Source organism: Pyxicephalus adspersus, chromosome 11 (assembly GCF_032062135.1).
Source record: "Pyxicephalus adspersus chromosome 11, UCB_Pads_2.0, whole genome shotgun sequence".
Lineage (NCBI taxonomy): Eukaryota > Metazoa > Chordata > Amphibia > Anura > Pyxicephalidae > Pyxicephalus > Pyxicephalus adspersus.
Genome location: NC_092868.1, coordinates 60,874,906 through 60,893,408, shown reverse-complemented (window position 1 = coordinate 60,893,408; position 18,503 = coordinate 60,874,906). Strand labels below are relative to the sequence as shown.

At 48.8% G+C, this 18,503-nt stretch overlaps 1 protein-coding gene across 7 annotated transcripts in view; it reads right to left on the bottom strand.

Annotated features, from left to right (window-relative positions):
- The window catches only part of LOC140341477 (neurotrimin-like), a 261,202-nt gene that overhangs the window by 105,074 nt on the left and 137,625 nt on the right, over nucleotides 1-18,503 (bottom strand). For 3 of the 7 annotated variants that reach the window (XM_072427279.1, XM_072427285.1, XM_072427282.1), the window contains exon 2: nucleotides 7,224-7,308. In XM_072427279.1, coding sequence (XP_072283380.1) covers nucleotides 7,224-7,308 — 85 coding nt within the window. Of the gene's footprint in view, nucleotides 1-7,223; nucleotides 7,497-7,584; nucleotides 7,738-18,503 lie in introns of those variants that run through there. The other 4 variants (XM_072427278.1, XM_072427281.1, XM_072427284.1 and 1 more) reach the window with 3 other exon arrangements.

The window sequence follows — 18,503 nt, the reverse complement described above, 5'->3', positions numbered from 1 at the left end:
CCCCCTCCCCCCTCCATTGGACATAACGCAACGTAGGAGAGACATTCATCTTCACTGATGGGCCCCTACCTGGGAATATTGAGTCTGATCCAACAGGGGCCACAAAATGATTGCTGCATATGCCGATGATATTTCAGGATAATGGCGGTGGAGATTCTATGGGATTAATTATAACAACATGGACACCAAAATCTTTTTCATACTTTGAGACAAGACAACTGTAAACCTGGCAGAGGCTCCCTATGGTGGAGAATCTTCCATTTCCATCTCATTTTAATGGCAGTAAAAGTAAGAGAATGTTTGGTGAATGTCAGATTCACTGCTTTCTCTATAGAAGAGTCCTGCTTGGGGGTTACAACTAATAATGTTGTCTTTGTGGATAAATTAAACATTTATTAGGAGTGGATGTCATCCATCATGAGAATGAGCAGCAGGAAGGCAGAAGAAAGGAGGCCATGGAGGACAAAGGAAGAGACGGCGCCATGAAGAAAGGAAGCCGGAGGATGCCGGGCAGAACACAGAAACAAAGAGGAAGAAAAGAAGGAAACATTCACTAAAGAGGCAAGCAGAACAGAGACGTCAGAGCAGAATGGAAGTCCGACTACAATGAGATGCCACGGCAAGGGAGCCACTCGGAGAACTAAAGGTGCCGCCATAGACAGACAGGTAGACACAGGCCGGATAATAGAGCGGGGGCTGGGGAGAGGACGCAGGATGTCATCATTAGTAATAAGAAATTCTCACAAATCCGTATCTTCACAGGACGCACAGAGAACGCGCAGCTTCCGTCTCAGCCTGGCACACAGGCGGAGCCCCTACAGATGGTACAAAGCCGAGGAATTATTCATATTAAACTTTGTTTGCTGTATGCACTGGAAGGGGCCGGACTTGTCACCGAGGCTGACACTCTAACCTGAGACTACATCAGTGAATGACATTCCATGCCAGGAGGAATATTTCAGGATCCGTAGTGATAATCCCCCCCCTTAATCTGTGTGACGTTCACATTGTACATTCACTCGGTGAGGGTCTGTGCCACCCTGCTGTCTGGGATGAAACCTCATACAGACCATCAATGGAGGGCAGAGGACTGTCCCTGGAAATGATCTCTTGTGAATGTTGAATGAGAGCTGTACACACATCCCTGTTCTGTTCTATGGAGGGGGCAGCACCCCGCTGTGCGCTCCTCTACAGGAAAGAAAAGAGATGATAACTCCAATGTTAGTGACAGATTGGCGTCATTATTGTTAAAGTGGAATTATTAGATTCCTCCTTCCGGGTAAATTATGAACAATCTTTACTCTCTGTAGGCACCAGCGGGGCCCACAGCTTCCTCCTTGGTCTATTTTGGGTAGAATGGCCTGAGCCTGCGGGTTAGATGCCCCCAAGGTGGGCGAGGTATCTCCGCATTGGCTGGGCTCCCATCACCCTGGGTGCTCCCACCTCATTATATTCATAACTGCACCAATGGGGGGCATGGAGGGTAAATGGCTGAAGATTCACTTTACCCCGATTTATTGTACAGCGCTGTGTAATATGTTGGCGCCATATAAATCTGATTTATTAATAATAACACAGCAGCATTTGTGTTTCTGCCCCTACACAGAGATAAGGGGACCTGTAACAGGGAACATTCAGCCATACCGGTGCCCGGGGTATATTTGGATGATTTAGCCCAGAAGGAAACAAAGATGAGATTTTGCCTCCACTGTCCGGCTTTCCCAGCAGGTGAATGTGGAAATCTGGGTTTTGGATCAGAATTTGGTTGTAATGATTGTGAGACTGTGGCAGAAATATTCATTCTAATAAAGAAGTGACAGACAGAGCCATTATCTCTCTGCAGGTGACCAGCCGCCGCCGTGCAGAGAAATGGCGCATTGTCATAGCGCTATCCTGCAATATAGACAACTGAACACCAAAGTCCACTGAACGGCCACCAATCTGCGTACAAGACAATGAATTCTGCATGTGGCCTGTCACCTACTGCCTCCGGGGTCACCCCAACCTCACACCGTGAATGGCGCCACCTACAGAAGGGGGCAGGAGCTGCACGGCTTTGGTCTCCCTTTGTGAAACAGCTGAACATCCAATGATATCAGAGTCGCTGCTCTGAGTTCTTTGTGTGGATTTAAATCATGTTCTGTAGATTGCTCCTCCTGGGAATCTTCTGGACTCAGATGTTAACAGAGATCACTAGCTCAAGCTTAAAGGAAATGACTGAGCAGAGACTTCACATCTATCAGACAGTTCAGCCAGGAGGTTTACAAAGGGAGACGAAGGGGGGGGGGGGGGGGGGGGGGTGGCTGCTGTGCAATTTGCTGTCATAGCTTGCAGTGTTCTGGGGGGAGGGGGGGTTAAAATAAATATAATAAAGGACCCCCCCCAGAATAGCTTCTCCTTATCAGCAGATGGCTGGGATCACCCAGGTCGGTGGCCGGGTGCAGACATTGTAGGATTGTGTGCGGGGTCGTGCGGTCACATATTGCAGATAAATACATTCACACAACCTATAGCAGATGTTCCATGAATCATTTCACCTCCAGCTGCTGATATGATCACTGCAATGTCACATTCCAGCAGGACAGATATCTTACAGCAAGCAGTGCATGCTGGGAGTTGTAGTTGTTCTGCTTCTAAGGCACAAATGTGAGACAATGGTGGCAGGACAACGCCTGGTACAAAATCCCGATAATGTGCAGAGCCGACACCAAACCCAGCAAATATGGGACTATGGCAGAGAGGGGCAGCTCTCCGGGGCATGTCGGGGGCACCACTCCGGGGCATGATGGGGGCACTCCTCCGGGGCACCACTCTGGGGCATGTCGGGGGCACCCCTCCGGGGCACTCCTCCGGGACATGATGGGGGCACCCCTCCGGGGCATGATGGGGGCACTCCTCCGGGGCACTCCTCCGGGGCATGTCGGGGGCACTCCTCCGGGACATGATGGGGGCACTCCTCTGGGGCACTCCTCCGGGGCATGTCGGGGGCACCACTCCGGGGCATGTCGGGGGGCACTCCTCTGGGGCATGTCGGGGGGCACTCCTCCGGGGCATGATGGGGGCACTCCTCCGGGGCATGTCAGGGGCAAATCAGTCTCTGGAATAACTATTCTGGAAAATAAAATGCTGAAGGTCAGAGTAGTCTATAAGTGGTAGTGGTGGCTCCTTGTGTGTCAGTGGATGGGGTCTGCAGAGTGAATAAAGTAAATCTTTTACCCCCTCTGCTTGTTAGTTATTTCTTCATTTTCCCCTCATAAACCCCAACACAACATTTGCAGTAACCCATAGCAACCCTTACCTCAGCCACAATAGAGGGACAACAAGACACAACAATCCCACAGATTTCTTCCCCCAATCAGATTGTAAATCATACACGGAGTGCAGAGATCCCAGACCTACAACGCCCCATCCATCTCACATCACCCCAAATCTACAACGCCCCATCCATCACACATCACCCCAAATCTACAACGCCCCATCCATCACACATCACCCCAAATCTACAACGCCCCGTCCATCTCACATCACCCCAGACCTACAACGTCCCGTCCATCACACATCACCCCAGACCTACAACGTCCCGTCCATCACACATCACCCCAGACCTACAACGTCCCGTCCATCACACATCACCCCAAACCTACAACGCCCCGTCCATCACACATCACCCCAGACCTACAACGCCCCGTCCATCACACATCACCCCAGACCTACAACGCCCCGTCCATCACACCCCAGTGACCCCAGTGATCAGGATTTATTGATGGGATTATTTGCTTTGACCTTCTGTTGACCTCAGCCAGTGAAGGATGAATTCCCGAGTTTTGTGAACAATCTGCCATACTGAGGATTGGATTTCTGTCTATTGGAATTGTTGGCTTCCAATTTACGGGTTTCCTATTTGTCAGGAAGTGTTGGAAATGTCTGTGGGGCCCGGGGCCCCCTTTGTGCGATTTTTCCTATTATCAAATTCCTCTTCTGTCTCCATATTCTATACGATGATTCTTCATGGCCAGGAAAGGGTTAAAAATTTCTGACAGATTTGTGATAAGAATTGCCCTGGATTGATCGATCAGATCCTCCGGGTAATCACACAATGCTGCAATCATCCTGGTGTATCAATGTCCTAGGCCTATAGAGGATCTGCCCTGTATATAAAGGGGGACTCTGCTCCAAGACGTGGGGGGAGGTACACATTACAACCTTATTATATAACCTCTGTACAATCCACATAGATTGTATGGAGTCAGCAAGGCCCCACATACTGCATGGTAGATGTACCAGAAGATTGGACGCTCAGATTGGAACTTGTGTGTAACCTGCAGAGCCTTCAGAGGGGACAGAATTCCCAGAATTCCCAGAACACCAACAAGGTGAACGAAATCCCCGGTACAGCCCGATATCAGCAAACACCGGCAATGACAAAGGCCGAGCCGAGGCCGACTGCCAGTACAGACAGCTCATAACTTAGACTGCAGAGGAATGAGAGCGCCAGGTAAGTCCGGAGGAAGAGATCTACATCCACAGCATCCCTATACTTCCACATGGAGCCTCCATACATACACAGCATCCCTATACATACACATGGAGCCTCCATACATACACATAATCCCTATACATCACATGGAGCCCCTATACATCCACATTGAGCCTCTATAGATTCACATGGAGCCTCTATACATCCACACGGAGCCTCCATACATACACACCATTCCTATACATCCATATGGAGCTTCCATACATGCACATGAAGACCTGTATGTTCCCATATATTCCACAAAGTATATTCTCATGGGGTTTCGTACAACCATATACATCTTCATCAAGTTCTGTACATCCCTACACATCCCCATACATTCCCTGAAATTCCCCATATATACCTTACAGTCCCATATGTCCTTATACATCCCAAACATTCCTGTGCATTTATGTACAATCCCATACATTCCTTTACAGTCTGCACATCCCCGTATACTGCTGCTTGCCTCCATACATTTTTGTATGGTTTATACATGCTTGTACAGTCCTACACATCCCCATACATCTCCGGACATTCGCATGGATCCCCGCACATTCCTATACATCCCCATACATCTCCACACATTCGCATAGATCCCTGCACATCCCTAAAGATCCCCGCACATCCCCATAGATTCCCGCACATCCCTATAGATCCCCGCACATCCCCACACATTCCTATACAACCCCATACATTTGCATAGATACCTGCACATTCCCATAGATCTCCACACATGTCCATACATCCCTATGGATCCCCGCACATCCCCATACTTCCGCATATATCCCCGCACATTCCTATACATCCCCATAGATCCCTGCACATTCCTATACATCCCCATATATCCCCGCACATTTGCAAAGATCCCTGCACATCCCCATACATCCCTATAGATCCCTACAAATCCCCATACATCCTCGCACATCCCTATAGATCCCTATAGATCAATATAGATCCCCGCACATCCCCATAATTCCGCATATATCCCCACACATTCCTATGCATCCCCGCACATTCCTATACATCGCAGCGGGTATAAACACAGAACGCTGGCCTGCAGCACGGCAAACTTGGCTATTTGTTCTGCAGCACTGTGCATTGAAGTGTAAATAGAACAAGCCGGTCTCCAATCATCTGTATTGTGCAGGAAAGGTTACAAGCACAATTACATGATGGCCCCAGCGCAACGCTCTCATTACAGAGCGCAGCCACTGACCCCAGAGGCTGACACTTCACATCTGCCATTCATCCCATTCTGAGGAGAAGAAGGGTAATTAATGAGGGAAAAGGGTCATTATTCCGGGGAGGAACAAGCTCAGTCACAGCTGGGAGAAGAGTTAGCATGGCCATAGAGGAGGCTTCACTCCATAATGTGAGACTGAGCTCTATATATAGATGGGAGCAAGGCTAATCCGAGACATACAGAGCGCGGGAGGATGGCTGAGACAGACCGCAGAGAGAGAGAGAGAGAGCAGAGAGAGAGAGAAAGACAGCAGAGAGAGAGAGAGCAGAGAGAGAGAGACAGCAGAGAGAGAGAGAGAGAGAGCAGAAAGAGAGACAGCAGAGAGAGAGAGAAAGAGAGCAGAGAGAGAGACAGCAGAGAGAGAGACAGCAGAGAGAGAGAGAAAGAGAGCAGAGAGAGAGAGAAAGAGAGAGACAGCAGAGAGAGAGAGAAAGAGAGCAGAGAGAGAGAGAAAGAGAGCAGAGAGAGAGAGAGCAGAGAGACAGCAGAGAGAGAGAGAGCAGAGAGAGAGAGCGCAGAGAGAGAGCGGAGAGAGAGCAGAGACAGCGCATAGAGAGAGAAAGCGGAGATAGAGAGAGCATAGAGAGAGAAAGAGAGAGAGGAGAGGGAGCGGGGGGGAGATAAATAGATATGTGGATGATTTATATAAATACAGAAGACGTAACTCTATAATTCTTCAAGTTGTAGCCTCGATATATATAGCCCCCAGATATATAACCCGGGATTTATAACCCCCAATATATAACCCCAGGTATATGACCCCAGATATATAACCCCAATATATAACCCCGGGTATATATAACCCGGTACACACACAGATTGGCTCTGAACACATTTATGAGGAATGAATCTCTCGGAAGCTATCGGTATTTCTGGGTGAAGTTTTCCTGTATTCTCCATATGACAGATTTGTGAAGCACAGAAGTTGCATGTAGATGATCAATGGACACATTTTGCCCCCTCCACCCCTCTATATATCAAACAGGGCTTTGTCCAGCTCCATGTACAGGGGACGCACCGGATATAAGGACGGGGGGCATCACACAGGCATCACACAGGTTTATACATGGGGATGGGATTAGGAGGTAACTTTTATCTGTACTTTATTCTCCCCCAGCAGACACACAAAGCTTAGATGATGTCTCCAGTACATTATATGTACAGATGACTGGTGGCACATAGGGCACCACACATGGCAGGGGGAAATGGGGCAAATCACTTGAACAGGAGTAACTTGTATCTACAGCATGGCACATAGAGATAGCAGAGGGGACAGGTAACACGGGAACATGGCTCATGTAATATGTAGAGCTGGCAGAGTGGGTGAGGATGGGTGACACATCACCGGAACTGATTAACTTCCCTTAGAGCCTTAGTACCCCGGTGTCACTCCCCATATACATCATACATAGAATGTGCCCAGCAATTCAGCAATCATCAAATAAAATGAGAGGCTCCTACCTGAGAATGGCGCTCTCTCCTTGCCGCACCGTGACGTTGTCCATGGCTTTCGAAAATCCAGCATCCCCGCTGCGGACTGGCACTCCTGCGGGCACAAGAAACAACAGCCTGAGACCCAGGGCAAGTAGCCACCTCCAGCAGGGGGCGACCCCCATTCTGACAGCACCGAGAGCGCAGAAACTGACTGACTGGCTGCCCCCCCTCTGCTACATGTCCACAGCCTGGCACCAGCACAGGGGCACACAGCCTGGCACTGTGTATAAAGGAGAGAGGACTGTGTGTGATGTCTGCTGCCTCCCTCCCTCTCTCCTCCTTCCATCCTCCCTCCATCACATCTCCTCCTCCTCCTCCCTCCGCTCACCTGCAGCTTGGACCAGACTGCTTCACAGGAGCAGAGGAGCTCAGCATCCGCTCTGCCACCAGCATCACAGGACTACCACTCCCATCAGACACACTGCCAGCACTGTCACACAGGGCACTGCGCCACATTATCAGCTCTGCCACATGCCACCTGCAGCACAGACATCATCCGTGCAGCACAATGCCAGCTGCAGCAGCTCTGACCGCAGGCACGCAACACAGAAGCTGCTGGCACAGACTGGCAGCACGGCACCATGGTACCAGCTGAACCCCCCCACACTGCACCTGGCACTCTGTGGGCCATACATACACCTGTCACTCCAAGAGGTTCTGCAGCATCAGTCACACCTGTGGCATTGTAATCTGTGTCTGATGCCCCTGAGGGTCCCTGCGCCACGTGTGGGGTTTGTGCCCATCATCTGAACCCTAAGGTGGTCTGGGAGCGCTGGTAATATTCTCTGTGAATATCATTCCCATTATTACCATGAATGTGGTCACTCTGCACCCTGGGCGCAGGAATAGCACAGAAATACCCCCTGGTCAGACCGCATTTCCTGCAATAATTTCTACAACTTATCTCAAGGGAGGAGGGTGGTAACCTATAGCAACCAATCAGAAAGGTCTTTGCTGCAGTCAGAGGAATGACAGACACGTACTGGTTGCTACAGGTTACAGCATTTCCCCATTATTCCTGGCTCTGCAGATTCTATTGGAATAAAGAAAGAAGTGAACGGCCAATGGCATTCCAGGTCTCAATTTCTGATTAGGTTAAGGAAAGAAAGAAGCATTCCTATTGGCTGTAATAGGACACGCCTAGAATTTTCAAAAACGTTTGGAGGAATCCAGGCCTTTGGTACACGAGGAGTTAACAGCTGTGCGTTGTGATCAGAATAATGGCGACCTATGGGACCCAAACCCAAAAATAAGGAATCAGAGCCAAAATATTCCATGTGCCCCCCCCCCCCCCCCCCCCTTTTCGTGCCCCCACATCACAGAATAATTCCTGCAGTCCTTTCAAATGACTACTGTCCTCAACCCCCCAAATCCACCCCCTAATTTCATCACACAAAGTACTATCCCCAGTTTCCTCTGGGACTATTCTGTGCACAAGGAGAAACATTCACCAAACATTCACTGCGGATACATGTGTTTGTGTCAGTGATTGATTCTTCTGCAGTGAATGTTTGGTGAATGTCACACAATATTATTCATGGGTTTTACCTTATTATAAAGGAAATTGGAGTATTGAGATCTACAAAAATCTCTGACGGAAGCAGCTGAATCCCCGACCATAATTTACCCCTAAAAATCCCAATTTGGGGGTGCAGAGAACAGCACCTGTAGTCCTGAATTCTGCCACTAGAGGCACACACAATCCCCCCCAGTCTATAGAGGGTCCCCGGGCCCCCATTAGCCCTGGCCGCAGAGCCCTTTCAAGCTCACAGAATTCTCACCCCTGACCCCCCCAGGCGGCCTATAAATGGAGCAGAAATAGCGCCGGATTATTGAAAGCTTATTAATGGCGGATAAACACTGTGAGCTAATCCAGCCAATAGCAGCCATGGCATGTGCGCTACTCACCATCACTGCCAGATCAATACTGAAATATTACTTCCCCCACCCAGGGCGATCAGCAATAACCCGACAATTCAACGTCATGTGACCTGGGTGACACTATCTCCATTGTGCTGATACAGCCACTTCCTGTCACCCAGGCGGTGACCCCATGGCAATTGTCAGGGTTTCCTGATGGTGACAACACTGGGCCATGTCTGGAAACTTGAATGACAGAGTACTGTCACCCTATAACAGGAAGTGCCTGAGCAAGAACTGTCATGGCAGGATCACCAGGCATTACTGAAATGTTAAACAATATATGAGATTTGAGGGATTGCATTTTCTTCAAACATAATGTTCAGCATCCAATGGCTTCCCTAACGCCTTCCTGCAGGCCCAGAGCAGCGGGTCACCCCCATGTGCATCCTATTGCTGTATATTCCCATTCTAGCCTATAGGTGAAGTCATATGACTGCCAAACAAATGGCTCCGGTGATCACTACATGATGTATATAATATATATAATGGAATATAAGCAGTCAGGCTGATGAGATCATGTGACTGCTTGCAGCCAATGAAATGATACCTCTCAGTGTGACCTCTGACGTGCAGCAGCGTGCAGTAAATGTTCACCAATCAGTCACTGATTGAAGCTGATCCCTCATTGGCTGCTGATAATACCTGGCCTGGCTCACACCTGCTCAGGGAGCTTTTCATCCCAGGCTTCTCACTCACAAGGTAAGGACAATAATTGGGTGTTGTTCTATTGCTAATATTCCGATGATTTCCTGCCAGTGTCCCCGCCATCTCATCAGATTTCTTTCATGAAGACGACGCTTAACCTTTGGGATTGGAGTGGCGGAGAGTGACGGGTGATAAGTGACGACTAATTCTCTTTATTATGATTCCTCTTGTCACAATTATTAGATAATCACTTGGCAGGGCTGCCGGCGTCTGCAGTGCCTTCGTCCAATCACTGAGCAGAGGCCACCGAAATCCCAAAGAATCACCGCGCCCACTCTGCATGTGGCGACCAACATCAGACCGAGCGGGACTGCGGCCTCGTGTCACACAATCCCCCCATTCTATGAAAACACGATTGGAGGTCATTCAGAAGATGATGGTTGCCATGAATTACCGCCATACAGATCACTGCACGGCTCGTTTATCAAGCAGCACCCAGTGATGAAGAAGTTACCAATCACTATCTGGCCTCGGGTTGCGGTGCAGGCATTGGGCTGGGGGTTGCGGTGCAGGCAGCGGGCGGGAAGTTGCGGTGCAGGCAGCAGGGGAGAGGTTGCGGTGCACGCATTGGGCTGGGGGTTGCGGTGCATGCATTGGGCTGGGGTTGCGGGTCAAGAGTTGCGGTGCAGGCAGCAGGCAGGGGGTTGCGGTACAAGCAGCAGGCGGGGGGTTGCAGTGCAGGCAGCAGGCGGGGGGTTGCGGTAACGAACGCATGGCTTTTCCAATTGATGATACCGAAGCGTTTTCAGATTTTTATTCTCCAGATTTGATCTGAGCTGTGATTGTCTCATCTTCCCTCAATATCTTCGTAATGCCGCTGGATTCTCTCCAAAGCTCTCCCCGGAGGGCGCCGTACAGACGGAATTAACATGTATTAAGGGTAATTTATGGGGCTTTTTGTCTGGAGGTGGAATTTTCCGACACTCGGTGTGTAGAGAGCGATCCGGGGTTATTACATTGTTACCGTAATCCAAAAAAGAGCCGGAAAGTTCCAACCCCCACCCACTGCCACCACCCAGCAGGGTATAAAAGCCTCCCCTGCACCGGTGGCAGCCCCCAGAGTCCCAGGAGGGGCACAGAGCGCATCTGGCAGCCGCTGGTCACTTGGCGATCGCCTGTAAGTGTTGCTCCTCGCTGACCTGGAACCGCTAAACACTCTGTAATACAGACGGATGACAAAACCTCATTATCCGCATGACACAGAACCTCAGCGCATGGAGGCCTCATGACCAATGCTGCTGTACTCACCTAAAATACACATTACCCCCCCCCCCCACTTACACATACCCCTTGCTGGGGGGTACATAAAATGATTAATCACCTTGTTTTATTGTGCCTGTAGAGTCTCTTGAAGTATCAACTGTGCCAGTGGCTTTGCTTGCATTCGGGCTGATGTCAGAGCTGCCCCCCTGATGACTGGTGGGGTAATAATGGAGGAGGACACTCAGGTGACAGAATGGATGAAGCAGGGAGGGTCCTTACACTGCAGCTTCTCAGGTACAATTTCCCCTCCAGCATGGTTGCCGATGATACCACAACCCGCATCTGTGTGTACGAAGTCTTGCCTGCCCCATCTTAATAAATGGGGTCCCGGCATCTCCTCAGGGGTCCCGGCATCTCCTCGGGGTCCCGGCCATAAGGGTCGGGGCTTTTCCTTATGATTCCATCTTTTCCCCTCTGTGGTTCCGGAGGCCCTGGCATTCAGACTGGGATATGCAAGCCGGAGAGGATGACCCCCAGTGCTGCAAATCTCTGCCATCCCACAACGCCACATTACAGAAACGTGCAATAAACTACATGTGAGTTATTAAATATCTCCAAGAGTGGCTTATAAATCTCCACTTTACAGTCTCTGATTACTCATCCCATTTATTCTGGGAGCGCTAAAGGGAAGAGAAATCGAGCCGGGGAAGATTTAGAAGAAGACGCAGATCTGATATTTCATGGTGGCCTTTTAAAGTTCCCGGGAGAAAGGTGGAGGAAGGGGGCAGCCTTACCCAGGTGGGGGTATTAGTTCTAGCAGATAGGGGGACCTTACCTGGTAGGGGGGTTAGTTTTATTAGGTGTGGGGGAAACGTTACCAGGAGGATGGGGTGCTTACAAGGTGGAGGAGGTCAGCTATACCAGGTGTAAAACTCCATCAGGGCCCCCCTCCCTTACCATGGACTGACCCCCCAGGAGGTGAGGACGGGATGCTCATCACACAACGCTGCTCTTGCCGTGCCAAGCATGGTGGTCCTGGTGAAATGCAGCAATTCCGATTGGCTGGAGGTTCTCTCTGAACATGGCTGAGAGTGTGGCCCACATTTGGAGTTCTGTGGTTGGACTCCACACATTGCCAGACCTACAACCATCATCAGAACAAAGTCACCGCTAGGGGGGAGGAATTATTGTGCCAGGGTGTATAGGAGGACAATCTGAAGGATAGACATGACACTCTATGGATCTGTCACCCTGCCGCTGCCAGTTCTCCTGTTCTGCAGGACGCACGCTGTTCATTCTGCATACAGGAGTTGTGATTCCCATAACTTGGTGGCGGTTATGAGTGACAATTTGCTTCAATACCAATGAAAGATCAGAGGACCCAAAAGCAGAAACCTCCACTGCCCCAGACAGGGCACCACGGACCCAGCAGCTGCCTTGGGGGTCACTTTAAACACAACTATACTGTGAAGCTTGCAGGAAGAGTAGCGCAGGTAATAGCGTGTCATTCAAGGTCAGACATGGACTGTAATAAACATCTCCAGCTGCTCCAAAGTGCACAGCCAAGCTGCAGGACACGCGCAGCCAAAGTCATTTTCTTTCTGCTGGAGACATCAGGTGAAAATGTTATTTTTCCATCTTACAGAATACACAATGTAGATGGCGGCGCCGCTCTCCTGCCAACAAGGCAGCGAGCAATATCGCGTGCGGCTGCAACGCTTCACCGTCACAAATCTGAAGTTATTAAAAACGAGAAACAGTGGAAAAAAAGCAGCCGGGGACTGAAGAACAGAACAAGAAATTCTTCCTAACAAGTTCACGGTGGAATAACGTGACCATTGTGCCGCCATATTGACCTTGTGGGAGGGGCCCGCAGGCTGGATGATTTTGCTGTAATAAAACACATTGCTGTAAATGCTGACACGTCAGGAAATGACTGATTCCTATATTTACTGACAAGTTGTCTTTTATTCTTCACCCTCCTTGAATCTTCCACCAGCACCCGAGACTCGGCTCTTCCACCTTCCATGTCTGTCATGATTTAGGTCGATCACAAACCTCTGATATGTGTGACCTCTCGGGAAGGAATCGTCCAATCACATCACAATTACAAGCCATGGCTACAATTGGCTCTGGGGCCTCAAACCGAATTCAATGCTCACCTGGAGAACCTGGAATGAAATCTACAATACAAACCTCACATGGACCAATCCAGGCATTGTGCGCAGCTGCCGTACTGGAAGAAGGACGATACACAGAGGAGACGATGAAGAAAAGGACAGCCATGGCACGTCACCGGGGGTACCAGCGGCACATTGGATGGCACAGGCTGGTGTTACAGGCGGAGGAGAGAGGACACAGCCGACAGAAGAGGATTATAGACAAATCATTTACATTCCAGCAACGCAGATTTGAATCTTTTGCAACTCATTATAAAACAATTTTCTCCCATCGAGATGTAGAGAATAACAAGCAGAGAAATGCACAATAAACAGCGCGTCATCCGCCATTTTCAGACTCCGGCACTGCCAATTTGCGCCCTCTTTCGCAGGGTTTGACTGGCAGACAGGGATGTGCAGAAATTCAGATATATCTGAAATGCCAGAAGGAAATGTCACCGTAAATTGTAGCGGAAAGGTCCTCGCCGACTGTCAGAGGCGTCTTATCTGCTCGCTGCCTAATATCTGCCTGTTTATGGCACCTTTGTTTGTGTTTTTATTAGAATTTCTCCATGTAAAGTAGATATGAAGCGGGAGAGGCGGTCGGACGCAGAGAGGAGCGCCGAGTAATGAGTGCAGATAGGGGGGCCGCGATGGGCCTTATCTCACCCTCCCCCACCCCAGGGACATTTAGGGATAAACATCTCAGAGAAAAAAAGGGGACAATGGGGGATTGTCAGCACATGCCAGCGCTGTCACATAGAGATTTATTAGCTGGCTGGATCCAAAAATATCGCCAGAATCCCGTGCTGCACCTAATTATCCAACATTCCTGGACCCCAGGGACCGAACCCCACCGGGGAGCCACATCTGATGTATGTAGATGGTGTGCCAAGGCTCAATATAATGAGTATTATACTGGAGCAAAGAGAGGATTCAGAACTTGGGGGGTGGCCCTGAACACCGCCCTGTACCCTAACCACCCCGACCCCACCAATACCCCATGGTGACCACAAGGGACTATTGGAGCGATAAATCATTAGACATATACAGATAAAGCCGGCCTGGACTCACCCACCATTATTCTCCCCACTTCTCATAGCACTGAGATTTCTTTCCTGGAGCATGGATTCATGTGTAGGAATGCGCCATGGCAGGGCGGGGCCAAGCATGTGTCGGCCTCCATAATCTGTGTTACAATGCAATCACATGACCATCAATGATCAATAGAATCACAAGAGACTGCTGGGAACTGGTAAGCCAGAAAGCCAATCAGCCAATTACAGCTGCAGTCAGGTCAGAGATGTCACCACAAAACCAACACCCCAAAGAATCTTTCTTTCCTCCTATCCCATCATTTCCTAGAATGGGGTCCCGATTTAAGTAAAATGCCCTGCGCTGTGCAGTCACATGACTCGAGAATATAAAACTGTTATTCCTAATCTTTTACTTTGTATCCTTCCTGCAAATTCAATTTCTGATAGCAAAGGATTATGGGAAGCCGAGGCCACCATGATGCCCGAGCAGTGTTACCCCCTCGCAGGATAGTCATGTGACCAATGCCATTTTCCAGTTGCAGGGGATTATGGGAAGCCATGATGCCCGAGCAGTGTTACCCCCTCGCAGGATAGTCATGTGACCAATGCCATTTTCCAGTTGCAGGGGATTATGGGAAGAGCACAATGGTGGTGCAGGTATGGCTGATCTCCATCAGATGCCACCATTACCACTGATCAGCATTATCTACCCCATCATCCATAATCCGATACAACAGGAAATTTACAGTGCGGTATTATTTTTATTATTGGCGTCATATAGATGATTGATACTTTTAATGAAATATTGATGGAGCTGACAGCTTTACAAAGATGAATTCACGGCAGATATAAACATTTCCCGTCTTTACTTGGAATGGAGAGCGGCGATATGTTTTTCCTCATTTCATTCTGCACATAAATTATCTATTAATTATCGCAATTCTGCCTGCGACTCCGGACGCCGCAACATCCTGCCGGAGAGGTGACAAACTGCTGCCACAATATCACCACAAGTGTCACAACATGCTGAGGAGGTGCAAAAGTTAGAAAGTTCTAGAAAAACACAGAGAAAAACCTCCCATTGTTAGCAGTGCTGAGGAAGATTTGTTATCATCAACCCAATCCTACACACCGGGAAATATCACCAAACCCGATTTCGACCCCAACTCAGCAAGGACGTCTTCTGAATAGATGGAGGGACAGAGCTTGGCATGGCTGCCATGGCATGGATGACATCCTACAAATGCCGGGATTACCTGAGATGATGAGCTGTCATTGGGGATTGCAGAATACTTCTCTCATAATAATGCACAAAATGGACAAATTTTTTCAGCCAATGATTTAAAAAAAAAAACGAATTATCTCCATGGCATTCGGTGGGATTATTTGGGATAATTTGTGTGAAATGTATTAGGCAGTTTTGTTTAGAAAATAATATTTATTCCACCCAATTTAAGATATTGATTCTATGGAGCTTTGTGTTAGTGAAGAGGAAATAATTAGAAGTAAGAATCATCTTATTCCAGAAGTAATTAATGGAGTTGGTAGATGTTGGCGGTGCGTGGCGCAGGTGGCGGCGCAGTATATATGGCGGCGTGTGTCTGCACATGGTGTGTCTGGTGACCTCTTCCCTGCGCTCTCCTATTCCCGGGTCAGACACGAGACGTTAATGTAGCAGCTCCAGCTGTTCCGGCGATAAAAACCTGCAGTGCACAAACTTTCTTTATGGTGCAGCTCGTAAAACGCTGAGAAATTGCTGAAGCGGTAACCTGCTCGCTTTTACTAGCGGCCGTAAATCTGTCTTCTGCGGGCAGAATCCTGGAAGGCCGCAATAACCTTTTCCCTGCTTGCTGTACCTCAACCTGGGGTACCCCTGCCCAGCCCCCCCATTTATTATTTCCCCCCCCCTTACTTATCATAAAGACCCCCCCATACTATACCAGCAACCAGCCAGCCCTATCCCCCTCCTTATCCTAAAGATACCACCACCTAAACCAGTCCACCCCCCACTATATCCTACAAAGACCCCAAATTATACCCTCCTTACCCCCTGCAATGATACCATCAACCAATCTAGCCCATCCCCCTTCTTACCCTACAAGAACCCCCCCCAAATTATACCATCACCCATTTCACCCAGAATTGTCTAATCCTTCAGAACCCCCCCCCCCCCAATAAAAGGGCCACCCAAGTTATATCATCATGGCACACTGTATTATACCCCCCGGCCCCTCAGATTATACAATTGCCTCATTTTGCCCACTCATACCTTCTTCTACAGGCCCCCCTAAACTGTGACACAAAACAACCGCCCCTGTGGGGTGCAGACATACTACAATCTGATTTGAGTTTTGCGGTGTGGTAATGCATTGACGTGTTACTGCGAGTTATTGCGTTGCATTGAGGAAGTTCATTAGGAATGATTGAACTCCACAACACGGGTCCATGGCATTGGTGCCAAATAAAACAAGTGGCATTCCATGCAGCAACACAACCACCCCATATGTATGACTGTAATAGTGCAATACGGGTGAATGAGGGGTTTCATCCATTGGGGAGATAAAGCAGCAGTGAGAAAAGTGGAACAAATGAAGGTTCTTCCAATATTCACTCGTCATTCACATATAGAAGGCTCGCAGCGTTTCTTTGCTTTTGTCTCTGCGTGTTCACAGAAAATAAACTGATCACAAGCACACGGAGTACAGAGGCCTCTGCAGACCAACATGGATGTTACATCTCTCTGCAGGGCATCGCTTCCATTCTCTGCAGAGCATCCCTCTGATATTGCCAGGAATGTTCTGTGGCATCTGATCCGAGGAACAAGGAGACCAATTTGCAGGATCTTCTCCACATTGGGCTGCCCATTAAAGTGTCATTGGAAATGCACTTATTAAAAAATACAAAATGCAGCATCGCCTCCTGCCTGCCCCTGAATAATTGAATCTCCGGCTATAATCAGATTATACACAGTGCAAGTTTAGGCACCAGCTGCTCACTACCCTGCGGCCCGGAGATGGCCCATTCCGACAGGTAAGAAAAATGAGGCACACAATGCAATCATGTATGGGGCTGATCATACACTATGGCAGCCCCGGGAATTCGGCTTTGCTTGCAGGGAATTGTGCAGATAAAATTAGCACACGACTGGGCTGTCACAGCTGTCAATCATTTCTGCTAAGTACATTTCTAGGCTGAAGCGGAAAGCACTACGGCGGCGCACAACATTCATTATGCAGGGCTGAACAGGATGCAGAGAAATACTGACCCGCATTATCAGGCGAGCATCAATGCCAAGACTTGTTAAAGAGAACCCGTCTATGGAATGTGAACTACAGAACAAACCCTCACCCGTCTCTCTAGCTGCACGCACTCTGGGGCAATTCATCTTCATACCACAGAGGCACTGAAATTCCAGCTCCTCCACCTTATTTCCTACCTTATCAGGTACTTGGCACCTCCACAACCTTCTAATGCAAACAAACAGCAGGTGCTCTGAGTAGTTCAAAGTCATTGCAACCTGAATGTAGTCTCCATTGTAATCTCTGAGGGTGAACTCATCCACAGTACCTGCAGCTACAGAGGTCAATAAGGCCAATACTACCTGGTAGGAGTATAAACATGTCTCCATGTCCATAGCCTGGCTACAGGTTCACCTGTGGCTGAACTCCATATACTACAGTGCAGGAAGAAGCAGCACTAGGAGACAATGTACAGACAAGCAGCTGATGGATGGCCTCCATGATGCTGGATATATCTATACTCATATATTAGTGTCAGGTCTATTATGCTGCCCTCACTGACACCACTTTGTACAGATGGACAATGGGGAGGATTGTTGGGATTTAGCAATGGAAGTCTGCACAATATCAGGATTATGACACAGAGAATTCACACGTGATGGCCGCCTACAATCCCAACGCTCAGTAATGATTATTGTTCCATTATATGGATTTATCCTTGAAAATCTCTGAGTGCAAGAAGAGAAAATCCACTTTCATCTCTTCTCATCACATAAACATTCAAAGACTTCAGTCTGTGACACCTCAATTCAGGGAGAGATGACAATCAAATAGATGTGCAAATCTGTTTATATATCTGACAGATCCATGCAACCCCAGCTGGATGGTGCAAGAGACTGCTGGATAGTGCAAGAGACTGCTGCGTGGTACAAGAGACTGCTAGATAGTGCAAGAGACTGCTGCGTAGTGCAAGAGACTGCT